Source organism: Epinephelus fuscoguttatus, linkage group LG2, assembly GCF_011397635.1.
Source record: "Epinephelus fuscoguttatus linkage group LG2, E.fuscoguttatus.final_Chr_v1".
NCBI classification, from domain to species: Eukaryota; Metazoa; Chordata; class Actinopteri; order Perciformes; family Serranidae; genus Epinephelus; species Epinephelus fuscoguttatus.
The window spans coordinates 32,435,983-32,453,794 of NC_064753.1; the positions used below are offsets into that span (position 1 = coordinate 32,435,983).

The 17,812-nt window shown below is 41.1% G+C and overlaps 1 protein-coding gene across 8 annotated transcripts in view; it reads right to left on the reverse strand.

The window, feature by feature from the left end:
- Positions 1-458: 458 nt before the first annotated feature.
- The window catches only part of lmo7b (LIM domain 7b), a 45,170-nt gene continuing 27,816 nt past the window's right edge, over positions 459-17,812 (reverse strand). For 3 of the 8 annotated variants that reach the window (XM_049598239.1, XM_049598212.1, XM_049598188.1), the window contains 17 exons: positions 15,629-15,973; positions 13,295-13,409; positions 10,736-10,897; positions 10,422-10,597; positions 10,247-10,310; positions 10,070-10,129; positions 7,035-7,060; positions 6,792-6,899; positions 6,585-6,674; positions 5,411-5,598; positions 5,107-5,151; positions 4,274-4,326; positions 4,018-4,189; positions 3,750-3,935; positions 3,529-3,637; positions 1,313-1,415; positions 459-1,061 (listed from right to left, as the gene is read on the reverse strand). In XM_049598239.1, coding sequence (XP_049454196.1) covers positions 1,039-1,061; positions 1,313-1,415; positions 3,529-3,637; positions 3,750-3,935; positions 4,018-4,189; positions 4,274-4,326; positions 5,107-5,151; positions 5,411-5,598; positions 6,585-6,674; positions 6,792-6,899; positions 7,035-7,060; positions 10,070-10,129; positions 10,247-10,310; positions 10,422-10,597; positions 10,736-10,897; positions 13,295-13,409; positions 15,629-15,973 — 2,025 coding nt within the window. In that variant the 3' untranslated portion in view covers positions 459-1,038. The remainder of the gene's footprint in view (positions 1,062-1,312; positions 1,416-3,528; positions 3,638-3,749; positions 3,936-4,017; positions 4,190-4,273; positions 4,327-5,106; positions 5,152-5,410; positions 5,599-6,584; positions 6,675-6,791; positions 6,900-7,034; positions 7,061-10,069; positions 10,130-10,246; positions 10,311-10,421; positions 10,598-10,735; positions 10,898-13,294; positions 13,410-15,628; positions 15,974-17,812) is intronic. The other 5 variants (XM_049598195.1, XM_049598222.1, XM_049598204.1 and 2 more) reach the window with 5 other exon arrangements.

Below are 17,812 nucleotides of genomic sequence, written 5' to 3' on the forward strand. Positions count from 1 at the left end.
GTAACTTAACATGTTTACGTGAAGTCTCCCACCCATATAAATGTTGCTGCATCACACAACACACTGGAAGATTAACTAAAGGTTAAACTCCATCGCAAAATCAGGACAGGCAGAGGAACTGTTTCTCCTGACAGCATAAAACACATCATGTAAACTGTGCTGCATCTCTGGAGCTGCTATTAATTCTGAGACCTTATTACTAGATGTCATTGCTCTCAGCTGAAGTCATATTAGTACACACTGGTAGGTGTTTGTAATTTGGTTTCAGTGTCATAAAATACCAAAATAGAAGTAATATGACATATTAGTCAAATTACACACACTGAAAAACATGTCACTGCTCATATAATTTGGGCATATTCAAATGACATTTCCACCCACAATATGATTCAGTTTTACTATGTGACCAATGCTGCCACCATGTGGTACACAACGGAGCAACAAATAAGACTTTTGGATTATGTTCAGTGCACTTTATTTACAAAAACATTCCAGTTAAGATTCCCACTTCCACGCAAGAAATACATACGTTACATGTACCAGTGATTTATCCCATAGTGCACCTGGTGAGATTACAACAGATCAGAAAGTGCATCAGTACAAGTTAAAATGTGTCTCCTTTCATCAGTTACATCAACGAGAAAAATTGTATATCTTTAATGTGCTATTGGACAAATATCAAATACAACACAAATATATGACAAAAGGCAACACTAGCATCAGAAAAAAAGCATTAATCAATCACTATAATTCCATAATCACTTTATTTCATATATTAAATCTACATTTTCTTCAGAAAGACAAGTACCACATGAATTATATTTGATTAAAAAACAGCCTTTAAGTCTACTTTGCTTGTATATCCACAAAAGACCTTTTATCACAACAGAGTGCACCGTTGTATCAGCAATTGCTGCAGGAGACAAGAGTCATGCCTCGGCTGTGCGGCTGATGTTTCCACTGCTTTCATAGTTTTTTCCAAAAGAAGTTCCCGGTGATTCGGCTGCTCACTCTATGATCTGGAGCACGGCATGCTGGTCACATGGAGGGGGCACCAGGGACTAAAATGTCAAAAAACATTATTCAGGAATTAGTTTTACTTGACAAGCGAATAAAATTCAAGTTCACTGGACACTGATCAAGTCCAGTCCATGCACATTTAGTTTAAAGTGCATGATCAGGATTCATTTCTGTTTTTCATCAGCGATAAACGAGCAGTTGTATTGTTTCAGAGGTACAGAAACTGTGAGGTGTGACTTGCTTCTAAGGGGACCAACTGAAGTCATTGTCTCTTGCAAAGACCAATACTCACACTTGAGTCTGAAATAGCAGGGCTCACAGTGGGGCCTCCCTTTTCGGATTCGAACCTGGACTCCAGTCTCAGTTCCTCCGAGATGTCGGTGGCAGCCCACACACTGAGAGGGGGAGGGAGAGGTGAGAAGACAATCGAGGACTTTTAAGAGAAATCCAGCTGACCTGTAACGTGGGCCTTTTGTGTCTAAATCATTTCACCAGATTGTCCGCCACCCAAGCACAGAGAAACACTAAGCTTTGTGTCTGCGTAGAAACACGTACAGTATATAAATATTCTATTAGTGCTATGTGCGTCTGTACCTCATGTAGAGCAGAGAGATGTAGAAGTGACTTCTTCTATGTGCTAATGAGCATACTTCAACTAAGTGTGCCGTTTTCACAACAGGCACCTAAAAGCAAAGCACGACAGCAATAGGACTCGTTCCACTAAACCAATCAAATGCAGAAAACTAGAGACAGAGAGAAACAGCCCACAGGACTACAACACCAGGCCAGATGCCTCTCGCAGACTAGGAGACAAGCTGGTTAAGAAAGACAGAAACATAGCAAGGTGTCAGAAATGCTTCTGCTAGCATTGTAAAGGGGCCTATAAAGCTGATTATAAAGTAACTACAGAAATGACTCTTGCTGATCTTGTTAAAGGTGCGGTCACATTAGTCTTCAGTCTGATTAAATTTTCCCACAATGTACTGAAACAGGAAGGCACGTCACGGGTCTGATGCAGGTAACATATATTGGGCAGAAAGATCATGGGTGTAAGCAATGTCCAGTCAAGCTTCAGTCCAAATGTAGCTCAAAATTTAAACAAATTATTCAAAATCAGCAAAAGAAAATGCTAATTAAAGTGCATTTCCATTATGCTGTGCTCACACTGAATCAGGCAGACAGTTGACGAAAGACGAACACCCTAAAGACGGCAGCATGAAGTTGAAATATTAAACTTTTTTTTAACTGTTTTTATTTTATTCTTCAGGTAATCTGTACAAAAGCGAACAGCTCAAACAGTAATAAATAGAAGAAGTAGGTGAGGTAAAGTAAGACGTAAATAACTAAAAACAAATCAATGGTACAATCAATATTAGCTGTAAAATAGATAAATAAGAGAAAAAATGAAATAAATAACATAATAATTAAAATAATTAAGTAAATAAGCAGATAACTGAATATAACCTGGAACACATGGAAGGTTGTTAAAATGGTCCAGGAAGGGGTGGATAGTAGTGATGGCCAAATGAAGCCTCATGAAGCATTTTCTTTATTTACTGAGCCCACTAGATGGCACTCGTGGCTAAAAGAGAGAGGCTCAAGGAATGGCAATTCAGTGTGCTTTCAACCTTTTGATGAACAAAAAGCGCCATCTAGTGGGCTCACAAAATTTAAAAAATGCTTCATGAGGCTTCATTTGGCCATCACTACTGGATAGAGCCCTGACTGCGGTATCTCAGCTGTTCTAGCTTTAGGTGTGACATCACCTGAAGGTGGAGCCCTGTCCCTCGACTTCAGGAAAAAAGAAAAAAAAAACAAAAACCTTTAAATGGCAACGCTGTGTGACATTACCATTGCTGATATTCTCTGCCAACCTCACCTAAATTATCCGCCTGCTCTACCCACTAAAATGATATGTGGTTGCCGACTATCGTCTCCCTGATTCCATGTTGACATAACAATACTGTTAATGCAGTATTAAGAGTTGGGTGCATCAGGAAAACAGCTGGTGGCAGTAATTCCCAGCTTGCTGCCATTAAACAATGCAGAACAAGGAGGTGCAATGAGATGTTGTAATTAAAAGAAAGCCGTGTGGAGAACATGGTGGAAACGGTTTGTTCAGTTAATCTATTATTGCATATGTATGTTATTTATACATTTATTTTTGTTTTAATCATAATAAAAAATGTATGTGCTCTGTAAATAAATTTGACTTCACCTGACTATTTGTTTTGTGTTCACACCTATAATGTTTTCATCTGCAGCCATTTGTCATCTCCTCAGTGGAGCAAAAACTTGAGGGACAAACAAGTCACATGCTTCATGTACTTCATGATTTATTTGTCATTGCAGTTTGTCACATTTTGTTTGTATCAGTACACCAACTTCTCCACCTAAACCAAACATAAAAACTGCTGGAGATGCTTTGGGTTTTGGTGAGATTGTGTAATATTGTTGCAGGGATTGGAGCTACTGTGACCGCACCTTAACGCAGCCATGACCTCTCACCTGGAAACAGGCGAGGTGGAAGCAGAGACTAAGGGCCTCTATGACCATGGCTGCCCCACTACCCAGGACACGCTCACACACACAGCAAGTCCTCCTGCCACTGACCATCCTGGGGCAGCACATGTTAACAGTGTGAGGCCACAATGAATGAGAAGACACAGAAAATAACACACAACAACACACATAAGAGAAACAGGTTCTACGTTTGTATGATTAAGTACCTGCCAGGATGAGAGGAGTCAAATGTATTTCTCTGGGATAACAGTGCTCCAGTGCTGTAGCGGGAAGAGGCGTTCCTACTCGGAGCGCAGTAACCTGCCGCAGCTGAGTGTGGACGAGGGTAGCTGAACGTAGCGGCCGAGAGCGGGGACTGACGCACAATGTCCAGGTTGTCCAGAGACTCATACCTGGAGTGAAGAAAACATTAGTGAGAGGATAAAAAGAAAAGACAGGGCAAATGGGAGTCCCACTCGGTCCACATACACTCACCTCTTCATGGGAACCCCAACATAGATCGGTTCTTTGTAAAAGCTGCTGCTGCGCTGACGTATCCAGCTGTTGTCGGTCAGAAGCTGAGTCCTTTTCTTCATCTCCTCCAGAATCTGCTGCCTGTCTATCTCAGCCTTAGATGCGGACTGTCCTAGTCTTTTTTTCTCATCACCTGGACCAATCAAAGTTTAGGGAGTTTTAGCCCATTGCATCACCAAAACAGAGGGGAAAGTTATGACAGTGCAGGCCGACTAACCTCGTGCCTGTTGGTGGGGGCCAGCTAATGCTGGGGTAGATAAGGACTTTGCCCTGTGGGTAAAAACAGACAGTCCACAATATTCTACAAACAATACATATCTAAAATAATGATTTTTAAATGTATTCATTATTTTCCCCCAGAAAAATAGGGGATCTATGGTCTACACCAAACTGGTTACATGCTGATTTTGGCTTTAAGGTGGGTTATCCTTTCACAAAAGGTAAAGGTAGGTTTAAAACAGCCAGTTATGTTGCATCATATTATTTGTTTTAGAACAAATAATACGGTGATATGTTTGCAAACATAGTGCACCACCACCTTCATGCCCAAAGCTAATATTAAAAGGTCCTGTATGTGAAATTCAGAGCATCAATACAGCAGCAAACCATTATTTGCTACGTAAAGATATGGTGAAGTGATGGCGTCCTGAGCAGTGAATAAAGCCACGCTCCCTTTGTGTGTGTGCTGAAACCAGAGCTTCTCTGTTGTTTGTTGTGGCAGACAGCCTGCATGTGTGTGCATGTTAGTGCATGTGTGTATTTCATGGTCTAGCTCATCGCCGCAGCTTTGCACTGCACTAAAACGGTGTTTACAACTGATATCGGGATGCTGTTGTCGTGGAAACTTAGAGCCCATCCACTGGTTCACCCCCCATTAACACTGTTAGCTCACTGGAATTAGCACCGTTAGCCTCTAGCAGCCAGTTCAGCCAGCTCCATGTTGAGAACCATATGAAGACAACTCGTACGCTCTGAATTTCACATAGAGCATCTTTGCATCTATGATACCGTTTCTAGTCCCAAGTCATTGTAACCTAATCTCGTTCTGACCTGTGTGCAGGAGACAGCTGAGCAAAGCCACAGGAGTCTTCAGCCCTGATGTACAGTGTGAAAAGCATTACGGCCCAGCGCAAGCAGAAGGAAGCCCGGCAGATTCGGCAACAACAGCAATGTAGAAGAGATCATGACAAGTCAAAGGAAAAAAAAACAAATCACGTTAAAAAGTTGCTAAACTACAAATTCTCAAACCAAACCATGATTGCACATACACAAAACATTGTTACCTCTCAGTGAGGATGGAAAAGAGCTGACAATGTTGGTGATATTTAAACAAGGAGAGAAAAAGTTTATGTACCAGGCGTGCTCAGTAATCTTGTCATGCTGCTCTCCTTGTGCTTTACTTTGAGGTTTTGATCCCGTCACTTTCAGCTCATTTCTGTCGGGGCTCCGCTCCTCTTCTCTGCTTTTGTTTGTCAACCCATTCACGTGTGGCTGGGCGCTGGCAGGTCTCTCACCTCCATTGGTCATCTCAAATGTGTTCTGCTTTAAATGCATGGAAAAAGAAAATGGCATGTAATAGAAACGATGCAAAGCACTGAAATTTGAAGGAGCACTTCATCCCGCAAATGTCAATTACTCACCCCGTGTTACACGGAATTCAGGAAGAAAACAGTGACCACATTTAACAACAGTAAACTATATTAAAATGTGTGAAACTCATGCAGTATAATCCAAGTCTCATTTATCCAGTTGTACGCTCACTACTTCGCTTAATGTTTTAAACATTTCCGCATAAACAGTCTCACACGAGGATGACTAGAACACCTGCGTTGTTTATGTGGAAGCGTTTTAAATATTACTGTTTTAACAAAAGATGCATTTGTTTGGGAAGCACTGAGCATTCAACTGGATATATGAGACTTCGATTATACTGTAACAATTGTGCAAGAGTTTGTAAACATATGTTTGATATAGTTTTGCTGTTTCATCAAGAATTTCCTCTGTTTTTGGATTTATTGTTCCCTGTGGAGGCATGTGAGATTAATGCTTTCAACCCAAATTCAATCTAACATGGAGTAATTGATATACAAATGATAATTTGGGGGAGGTTGAAGTATTCTTTTAACGTTGGCTAGGGACCCTCAAATTAATTATGCGATTCCTAAAACTGCACTGAAAAGGAGAGGCCAGGAATTGTGCATCTTATTAGCACTGCAAGTGAGGGAAGCAGGTTGTACTGATTCCTGTCACCACAGCATTCGCAAATGTATCACAGCTGCTGATTACAAACACCATCTCACACTTTAACCAGTCTAATATTACCACAAAGTTGAGGAAAGCGTGAATTCATAAGATCCTGATTAGATGTTCTGTGGGTAGAGACGGGCCATCGTTTTAATGCACTTTAATGTACTTCATGTAAACTGACTTTATAGAGGAAAATCTGACATATGTTTTACGATCACTTAATTATAACTAAAAATGGGTTCTGCAGTTTGGAAAAGGCTCAGAGGACCACACAACATTACCCCTGACTTCCTGTATAGCTCCCCCTTTACTTCTTGTTGTGCTCTCCGCCATTCTGATTCAAGCCTCTCCTGATCCCGCCTGTATTGCTCCTAAAAAAAGCAAAAACACAAGCACACACATTTGTATGTTGCTTTAAACTTAAGATGCAGATTAGGTGCATGAAGGAGTGTGCTGTGTAGCTCTGAGTTGGAGAGAGGAGTCTCCACCTGTAGGAGGCGCTCCTGCTCTTCCTGCCACTTCTCCTGACGCCTTCGATCCTCCTCGCGGTCCCACGACCAGCTGGATGAGGAGGGGCTGAGAGATGGCACCTGGAGCTGGCGATGCACAAACAGACTGTGGGCTCAAACATGATCACAGTGCCGTGCACAAACTCTTTCAACACACACTCGCATAAGTTATGTTTGAACATGCATACAAACATCCTTTGATCATGTGGTGTGCTGACTTACATCAGATATTGCAGATTCTGAGCCTCCTGTGTGAGAAAACAACAGGTCAGCAGAGAGAATACGATACAGTGGCTCCTAAAGATGATCAAGCTGCGTGTAAAACTGTATAGGACACACACACACACACACACACACACACACACACACACACACACACACACACACACACACACACACACACACACACAAAGGCTGGGGACACATTAAGAGAAAATCACACAATGGATTATCTGTTCCTGCTTCCTGTGTTTTGTCTTCATCTGGTTTCACACTTAAAACTATACACTTTACTTTGTGTATCCTGCTGACCTCTAACAAATGTTTTGCAGCTTCTTCCTACATACATTATCAACATAAACTGTACAGTTTGCATCGACTACAGAGCCGTAGGTTAGCAGGCCACTTTATAGCAAACAAGAGTTATAGGGCAACTTATGTATTTTATGACCCTGGACCCTGTTTTCTCATTGTGTCTAAGCAATAATGGGAACAACAACATTTGAAATTGGTCCAGAATTGAGCATGAGGGCAGCAGCAGTGAAACAGATTGCAATGTTACCACTTAAAGTGTGTGCGCTTACCACTGACAGGCTCCTATTGCTATCATGGGTGACTGACGACATTTTGGAAAGGATCCCAGATAGACCATTTTGTTAAAGAGTAAATTCCTTTTTGTTTAACCAGGAACAGCCCTGAAATCGCCATCCCCAAACCCACAAGACTCCATTTAAATAAACAGTAATTTTATTATCGTACAAAACACTTCATTTAGAGTCAACAAAAACAAAAAACAACCCAAAAGCATTGTCTTAGTATGTCTTTTCATTGTTCTAACAGTAATTATCTTTGATTTGGTTGAAATAAACCCTTAATTCACCCAGTTAGATGCAAAAATATGCTGACTCTATACATGCTAAAATTACTGTTTATTTGAATGGAGTTTGGTGGGTTTGATGATAGTGATTTTGGGGCTGTTTCTGGTTAAGCAAAAATGATCCTACTCTAACAAAAAAAGTCTATCCGTGTTAGGATGCTTTCCATAAAAGGTGTCAGACACTTGTAATAATCTGGGAACTTTCAGTGATGTGCATTGAGGGTGCATACATCCTAAGTGGTTACATTGCAGCCTGTTTTGTGGCTGCCAGCTGTAGCCCTCTCACTCAATATTGGATCAGTTTCAAAAGTTGTTGTTCCCATTAGTCACTAAGACACAAAAACTTAAAAAAATGGGGCCCAGGTTGAAAAATACCAAAGTTACTCTTCAAGTATACAGCCCTGCAAGAGGCCTCAGTGGCTTCAAAATATGTTAAAACTAAAACTGACCACTAAAACACAACTGTGCAAGACAAAATGAAGGCAATCATAATTTTGGTCTTTGTAAAGCTTTACCTGCAGTACTTGCACAAATATTTGGTCCTAACTATCAAATGTCAGATGGTTCACATGTGCCGTGAGAGGTCTACAGATCTTAACTACACTCATCTTTTTACAGAAAATACCTGATCAAAAAGTCTAGAAGTAAATCTGCACACTACTCTTCTAACGTATCCCCAGCCTAAAGGTACCGTGCACACTGAAAAGGAAACAGTTGAGCGTTGAGAGTTAAGCTTGCTGTAGTAAATAAACAAAGGGTATTCACACACTGCATGACAACACAAGTCTGCTGTGTTCATTTGATGGTACTGCTCCACAACAGCTAGCATGTTGCTCAGAGTACAGTTTGAAGAAAAAACACCCCGCACAGTGCAAACATTTACCACACAAGTAAACCCAGGAGCTGAATCCTGCAGAGCCTGGAGAGAGAAGCCGTTGAAGCAGGACACACGTCAGATTAACAACCACAGAGGACAGCATTATAAAGCAGTCCATGTACAAACGAATGGAAAAAGTTGCTAATTAAAAACTACAAGCCATTAAAATAAGAAAATCAATAAAATAAACATCTGCCGCACACTACATCTGGTATGTTGATCAGTGCCGTCAGCTCTGTGGTTGCTAGGTAAAGCTGAGCCAAGATAAGCAATGTTTTTGTCCCAGTTTGCAAAAACAAAAAGCTTTTTGATTCAGAAATATGGTGATCATTAACGTCTGGAAACGCTACATCTTCACTAGTTTGTAGTTAGGCTGCTTTGATTAAAATGATATAATGGTGGTACGCAAGTGAAAGTTCTCGTCTAATCTCCATTAATCTTCAGATTCCTTTAATCAGCAGCCCTGCCTTTAAATCCTTAAAGGGACAGGCCACCCAAAATGAAAAATACATATTTTTTCCTCTTACCTGTAGGGCTATATATCAATCTGTATTGTTTTGGTGTGAGTTACAGAGTATTGGAGATACCAGCCATAGAGATGTCTCCCTTCTCTCAAATATAACGGAACTAGATGGCACTCGGCTTGTGGTGCTCAAAGAGCCACAGAGCAGGGTTTCATGTAGGAACTATTTTTTTTCTACCCAACTATAATGGACAACTGTATCACCGTGCAAAAGCAAGCGTGCATCTACTGCTAGCTCACCAAGTATCACTGCGCTAACTAATATTACAGCTCAGCCGAGGAGGACTCCATTAATGTTTATTTAGCACTGTCACTAGCATGAGCCTCTCCTTCATGAGTAGATGCACACTTCCTCCTGTGTGGTGATTTGGTTGGTGGGTTTAGTTTCGGTAGAATGAAAATGGTTCCTACATGGAACTGCTCACAACAAGGTCTGTGGATTAGTTGAGTTAGTCTTGAGTAACCAGGTCATGATTTCTGGAAATAGACGTTGCTGTTGAGTTCTTGAGTTCATCTAGTTCCATCATATTTAAGAGAAGGCAGACATCTCTACAGCTGATATCTCCAAAACTCTGCAACTCACACCAAACAATCTAGACTGACAAATAGCACTACAGGTAAGAGGGGAAAATATGCTTTTTTGATTTGGGGTAAACTATCCCTTAAACTTGGCTTTTAATGAATACCCAGCAATTAAACAAGCCAAGCACCAGCTGCCAAAGCTGCTAGAGAAAGCGTTTAAGCTCAAGTTGTAATTTTACCTTTCTCTTTGAAAAATTCAGCCCTCCTTTTCTGATTTTTCCTACTAATATTATCAAAATCTACATGGAGAGGAAGGACAGATAAGTTGAGAGATTGCTTAGGTGCACACTGTATATGTGAAGAGTTATTCTTAAAAAAGGAGACAGCGCCATTACAGCCTTTATTCCTGCTATTACCTTTACTCCTGGCTGTCTTGTGGTTGTCACCGAGCTCTCCGTGCATGACTTTGCCCTGTAAAACCTGGGCAGGTGAAAGAACACCAACATTCACCTGATAAGCACCACTTATTGAGCTGCATTATCAGAGGCTTTGTGCATCCATCTTTTGAATTTTGGCTAAAACATTGCTCACATTGTCTGTCTGCCCATTGAATTTGGACACTGTCCTGACTGCGGTTTCTGTAGAGGCACCACTGTTGGCTTTGTGATCAGGGTAGCCCATCAGAACGGGCGATGCGGTAGTCAGATTGAGGGTCACCCTGCTCTGGCCCTGCTGGTTGTGATGACTCCCCTCACTGGTGCTCCAATCTAATGAAAACAACCGGCCATCAAAGCTACACTGCAGACCAAGATTTGTGATCTCTGGTTGGAAGTCAGAGGTCAAATTAGCACAAATAATTAAAGTGGTAAAAGACGAGGCTGCCTTTTTTTGGCTCATTATCTCACCCTTGTTGCCATAGCGCCGAATGTCCATGGTCAGACTGCCGGTCTGCAGGGAAGATGTCATTTTATCCTTCCACTGGTTGTAGTTCATGTGTGCCACCGAAACTCCATTAACAGCCACAATCTCATCGTCCACACACAGCTGGCAAAGCTCCGCTGGACTGCCTGAGGAAGGAGGGACAGGTGTCAGGGAAATGAAGAAATATGAGGACACCAAAACATAAAAAAAGGTGCCAGCTTCAGAAATGATTTGTTTATCACAAACTGAGCTGCAGCACTGAGGGCAAGGTTTCTGTTCCAAGTTGAGAAGTAGGCCAGTAAGCCAAAACTACATAGCAGCGAGTAAGTGACACCTCTCTCACTTCTAATCAAATATGCATGGTTGAGTTTAAAAGGTCCTGTGTGTAAGATTTAGGAGGATATATTGACAGAAATGGAATATAACATAGTAAGTATGTTTTCTTTAGTGTGTAATCACCTGAGAATAAGAATTGCTGCATATTCGTAACCTTTGAATGAGCCGTTTATGTCTCCACAGGGAGCGGGTCCTTGTCCACTGAGTCCACCATGTTGCACAGCCATGTTTCTACAGTAGCCCAGAACAGACATCCTAAACACAGGCTCTAGATAGGGCCATGGGTGTTTTTGCCTCGGCCATCATAGTTAGCAGTCCCTCTGTAACAAGTTGAACCGCATGAGAGAGGCACTGAATTCTAACATGAAACTGCTTTATTTGTTTTTTTTACCGGTTTAAATTACTGGGTCTGTTTGTTTCGGAGAGGAGGGTACCTCTGTGGATAATTTGGCTCCTGGTAAAAACCCTCTGAACGTTTTTCATCAGAGAAAAAACAGTAAGGAGGCATTAGTAGGGTTGGAGAAGCACAGATTTCTAACATTACACTGCTTTATTCAGTCTTTCGAACAGTTTTAATCATCTGATCGGTTTGTTCTGGAGGCTATTTCTGCTGATAATTTGGCTCCCGGAAAAAAACTCCTGAACAATGAGCACTATAGCTCCATTTCCACCAAGCAGTCCAGTACGGTTAAGTTTAGTTTGGTATGCATTTTTTCAGTTTCCACTGTGATAAGTTGCGAATGGTACAAAAGTAACCGTTCCATACCATCCCCATTTTTGGTCACCCTTCTGTTGACGTACCTAGCACACAGATCTGGTACTAAAAGCTGCAGCTGTGAACACTGCAGTCCGTTGATTGGTCTATGGCAGACGGTCACTCTGCTCAGAGCAGAGTTGTGGCTTGTTGTGCAACCACTATTCATACCATGGCAAGTTTTACATTAGTAATCTATAACTATAAAAATAAAGAATGTTTTGCTCTCCCTTGCAGCAGCTGTAGTCTGAGAAAAAAAATAAATCACTGGGACGACTGCCGGTGACTTTTAAGGTGGATCTTTACTTGTAATGTTACTCAGTGTATGAGTTGACAACAAAATTTCAATATGACAACTGAGCTTTTATTGTCTCTCTTGGATGACACAGACTTTCAGTGATGAGTGGACCTTCAAGTGTTTAAAAATATGTATTAATTTGGACTGGATTATGTGAACTGCGTATATTCTAATCCTCACTTGAGGGCTGCACTTGCCTGAGAAGGACTGAATGCACAAACCCTCTATTTTTAAATATCCCATGGAGAAAGACTCTCACTGCAGCCTGTTCTATTTTGTTCTGAAAATGTCAGCGTGTGTTCGTTCTGTGGACGATAAGAGAGGCACAGGCTTCCATCTGTGTCACCGATATTGAGGAAATACAGTAAGTGCTGGACGGAGCAGTGAGTGACAACAACCCTGCCCACATTTAAGAGTACTGTTTGCAGGGGAAACACTATACAGACCTAGGGTCTAGGAACCATGTCTGAAGGTTTACTGTTGGTTCCAAAGGTATATACCTAAAGTATTTCGTGGAAACGGGGCTTTAATGAAACCTGGGATTCACACTTGGCACATGGGAGACGTTTCATCTATTTGTAATCTTCAATCAACACCACTAGATGGCACTAAACCCAACACACTGCTCCTTTAAATCACTGGCAACATTTTGCGTTTTGTTGCTGAATGTATTTAAAATAAATGCATGCAAAATAAACATTAACACCACAATTTGTGCATGCTGTTGTGTTAATTTGTTTGGGTATTAAAAATCTATAAATACATCTGTCTTTTCTAGCATTGAGAAAAGGTTTTGCCCTTTTCCAGCCACATGAGAAGCTGCTTTGTCTTGGCTCTTAACAATCTCCTTCAGTAACATCATTTTTGTGTTTCGATGGTGACAATTTGTCTGTCTGTCTGCCCTGAGACCTGTCAGTACCTTGAATTACTGCTCTTTTTTTAAGTGCAGGATGCAAGAACAGATTCCCTCTTGGAGGAGCACAAAAAATAAAATAACAAAAAAAGCACTGAGAGCACAATGTAGCCCTGTCACCAAAATGTTTCACAATACAAGGCTCAAGCCAAAGACTCTTGACACTGTCAGCTTAACCATAAATGTGAAGTCAGCGAGCCACAATTTTAGTAATCCAAAGATAAACACAGCAAAAGTCTTACCAGGTTGAATGTACTTGACTCTCGCCCCGGTGGAGTCCCAGTGAGTCTGGAAACCAAAGTCTGGTCTGCTGTTGGGTTTTAGAGACAGGCTCACTCTCATGTCACTGTGATCCACCTGAAACACACACAAACGTAAAGGTGACACCCTGTGATCCAATGTCCCGCACTTCCTGGTGGAAATTAGATACCTCAGAGGTCTGCTGTACAGATATAGTGGGTGATACACACCGAGGAAGCAGTTCATTACGCACAGTGTAGTGCTCTCACCACAGCAGCCCAATGCCATCTTTGTGAAGTTCATAATGCTCAGGATTTGTTTTGTTGTCAGAGATGCTGATGCAGTGCTGCATTAACGTTTGTGCATTTGGTGGTTCAGCATTAAACTGAAAGGTGTTTCTTCAACCTTCATTTACTCCAGTAAGTAGTGTTAATATTACAAAACACCTCATACATAGCATCAAAAACTGAACATTATGAGCTTCAGGAAGATAAGCTGGTGACTCAGCGTATATGCACACATTAGGCATTTTAGGGCTAATACGGTTTAAAGGCCCTGCACACCCACACAGGTGTTTTCACTTACTCTGCTGATTAGAAGCTGATTCACCTGCGTGGGCGAAGGAAGACCCTGGAAGAATATTAACTGTGGCTTTATTTACCACATTATTTTCCAAATTTGACTTGCTACTCTAAAATATTAATGTTACAGTGTATGCTACTTATAAATAGCTTTTATTAATTAGAGCATGTATTTTGTGGACACTCTGGCTTAAAGTCTGCCCTCTGCACTTTATACTGCTGCGACTGTGTGCGGCTATTGATGCACTATAATGCGCTTTAACATGCTGCTTGTTTTTTTTTTAAACAATGTGTTGTATTTATCATGGGCTTTAGGTTATCTAATTATCATTCATTCATTAACGGTCTTTCTTAAATGTTATTTTTTCTGTTTCCTGCTGGACCTGGGTGACAAAGTTCCCTTGTGTTTTCAACATGTTTGAATGACAGTGAACTCAACCTTGAACTTTTGATCTTTTGATCCTTGAACTACTGATCGGTGTCTATCAATGCTCCAAGTAAAAATGTCTTACGCAGGGTTCCAACAGATTAAGTCAAGTTAGATTTGAGTTGTTTTAATGCCACTTGGAATTAAATCTTAGACCAATTTTACAATTAGAAAAACTAAGGGAAAAAAACATGAACCAACATCAATAACGTAAGGTTAGGGGCCATTTTGCCCAAATGTCTGTCTGTTTGTAACATAAAACATGACCTTTTGGGGTTGGGTTAAAAAGTTAGATCTAAAAAAATGTAAAGCTTTCTAGAGTGAAAGAGAGGGAAAAAACGAACACATAACATCTCACAAAGTACACATTTTCTGACAAACCATTTACACATCTTCTGGATATGTCCCACTGTGGCTCCATTTTGGAGAAGCGCCCACAGTGTCCTGGAAGCAGTTTTTGAGATGAAAATCTGTTTCAATGTTAAAGCCATGCTCCTTGGCAATCTAGAAGAGCTTCACTGTGCAAAGCGAGAAAAATACTTGTTGAGCAGGTTGTTAGTGGCATGTAAAAATGGCTTAAGAAAGACATGCCAACCACAAATGAGTGGATCAAATTACTGTATAATATATACACAGTGGAGAAGAATTACATTTGACATTTAAACTACACATCCAAATTAATATTTTCAATGAAAATTGGCTTTCCCACGTGTCAACTATAAGGCCTGCTAAAAGTAAACAAAAAAGGTTTGTAGTAAATGTATGAGTTTCTCTATTCTGATCTAAATTAAATTATTTAAAAAGTAGAGATTACCAATTATTTTCAGATTTTACAATGCAACGGCAGGAAAAAAGCTATTTTTCCTCAGTTTTCTACCTTTTTTCCCTGTTAAAGGATTTTTTTGGGGGTGTTTTCTTTATCCGCTGTGAGGGTCCAAGGACAGAGGGATGCCGTTTGCTGTAAAACCCTCTGAGGCAAAGTGTGATTTGTGATATTGGGCTTTATAAATAAAATTGAATTGAACTGAATGTATTTTAGCATTTAAGATTTTTTTAAGGATCTGCAGGATCCCTGTTATAACCACTTTGGCGAATGGATGAAAAAATAATCATTTTTATGTGTTTCTCTAATCTAACTTTGGCTCGTCAGTTTTTCTATTGATCATAGTACACTGTCACTGACCGATAAGTAAAATTGATTAGATAATCCCCAATTATAAAACAGTACTGTGCGATCAAACATCACCAAATCCTAGATTCAAACATTACAAGTCGCATCAATATTTACATAGTACGGATGCTGCATGCTGAAAAACAATCCAACATACCTTCAGGAGGTCAACGCTTGCCTTAGATGGCAGGGTCGAGCTTTTGTTGTAGTGGGTCTGCTGGTTGGAATAAGGCTGTGGTAGTAGCTGGGTTTGGGTGTAGGGCTGATGGTGGTAGCCATTGGTTTGGAAGGAGATCTGGCTGGAGAGAGTGGCAGCTTTCACCTCCTCTCCCTGCTCTGTGCCATTCTGCTTCACCTGGTGAGCTTGCCTGTGTGTGAGTGAAGCCTGGTGTGGAGTCTCCAGATGGGCGGTCGCAGTCTGTCTCTTGAGGGAAGATTTGGTGGCTGGAGAGAGAGATTCCTCTATCTCACTTTTCAGCAGCACACCCTGGTTGTTGTCGACCTGGAGATGAACAAAAACAAGATGTGCTCAGAGGGACAGCTACAGATTACTCTGATTGCGGCATTTACTCTGCAGCACTGACAGGTGAGTGTGCTGATGTCAGACAGTCTACAAATCAACAGACCTGTGTGGAAATAAGTGTGTGACCTCGCAGTGAGTTAAAACTGTTCCCAATCAGTGCTTCTATTATTAATGATTAGGGCGATGCAAGAAAACAAAGGTAACACAAGCTCACTCACATATAGTACGCACATGCCCCCTAACACACTAACACACACTAACACACACAGACACCCAGGAAATGCTCCCATTACATTAACTGTCTCGAGCCTATTTGGCTGACTAAACAAGTCCCAGTGCACCCTCTTGAGCGCTAACCTTCCATTAAGACAGAATTAGACCCGTCCAGACTGCAAAATAAAATCAGCAGGTGGTAGGTCCTTTACATACTAAAAGCTCAGACACACTAATTTCACATTTCGCTGAGAGAAACACGGACTTATCTGCTGTTTATCTCTGTCCCACCACCGTATCCATCACCATAATCACCAGCTTTCTGAGAGCATCTCGGTGTCAAAATTAGACACATTTCAGGGTGTAAAGCCTGAATGAATCATGGGGATGGGATTTTGAAAAGTGACAGTGTTGGTAAGAAAAATCCATTAGACAGAGTGTTGCAGGTTTATCTGAGGTCAACAGAGGGGGAGGATGGTTGTTAAAAAACAGTGGTTAACAGGGCTGGTTAAATGTTTTATATACGCCTACTTGTATGGCAAAAAGTTACCACTGAAATGTTTTGTAGTTTTTCAGGAAAACACAGCAATGTGATGCTGAAACAAAAACAAAGACCAACCTAGAGCTGCATTGTTTTCCAAGAATTAATAAAAACACATCAAATGGCCACACAGCTGCACCAGGTGTCACGTTCCTTTGTTATGATGACCATGGGAGCTGTAGTTTATTTTGAGTCGGTCACACCTGGACTGTCCTGCTGACATAGATTCTTGCTAGTGCCTGAATGTGCACTAATTACTTAGCCTGACATCACTAGACCAAATTGTAAATGCAAATTACCGGTAGTCTGAAACCTCATTTCATTCACTTCAAGGGCTGTTATCAACGACCGTAGATCAATATGCTGTTGGACGCAATAAAGAATGAAAAACAATAACTGTCCAGCTTACTACTAATGGAAGTCCATGGTGTTGGTTGGCACTCTGAAAAGCATGTGATGCACTCTGATTGTTAATTAAAAAGTCTTTTATTACCATAATTTATGGACTACCAATGCCTTTCAACTTAAGTCAGCACAGTGCAGCACTTCCTATTTTTTCTTCTGCCTCTGAATACAACTGGATAGAACTTCATCCAATCAGTGCAATGAAGCACATGACGTAGCGCTGAGCGACAGACAAATGAGATGAGCTGTGATGGTTAGAGCTGCCCCCTAACAGGAGACCAAGTCAAGTCCTAGTCAAAATAAATCAAAACCTATATGACTGGACCATGTGGGAATTTAATCTGAAAGGACAGACACAGGAAGTGGCCACGCTCAGCAGTCAGACAGGAGACACGTTAATCTCCAGGGCTGGTACCTGTGGTTATTCCACATGCTAGTTAATAACATGTCGGGCAGGAAATCCAAAGTGTGGGATCATTTTGAGAAGGTGAAGGATGAACCCAAGGTGATATGTAAACTCATCTTCATTGGTCGACTACAAACATGACGTATCATCTGAAACATGGAAGTAGCTACATGCCCATTAGCCACTTAGCACAATCATTACTGCTTTGCCCACAGCGTCATTAACAGGCGGCTCGCTCAGTGTGTGACGTGCA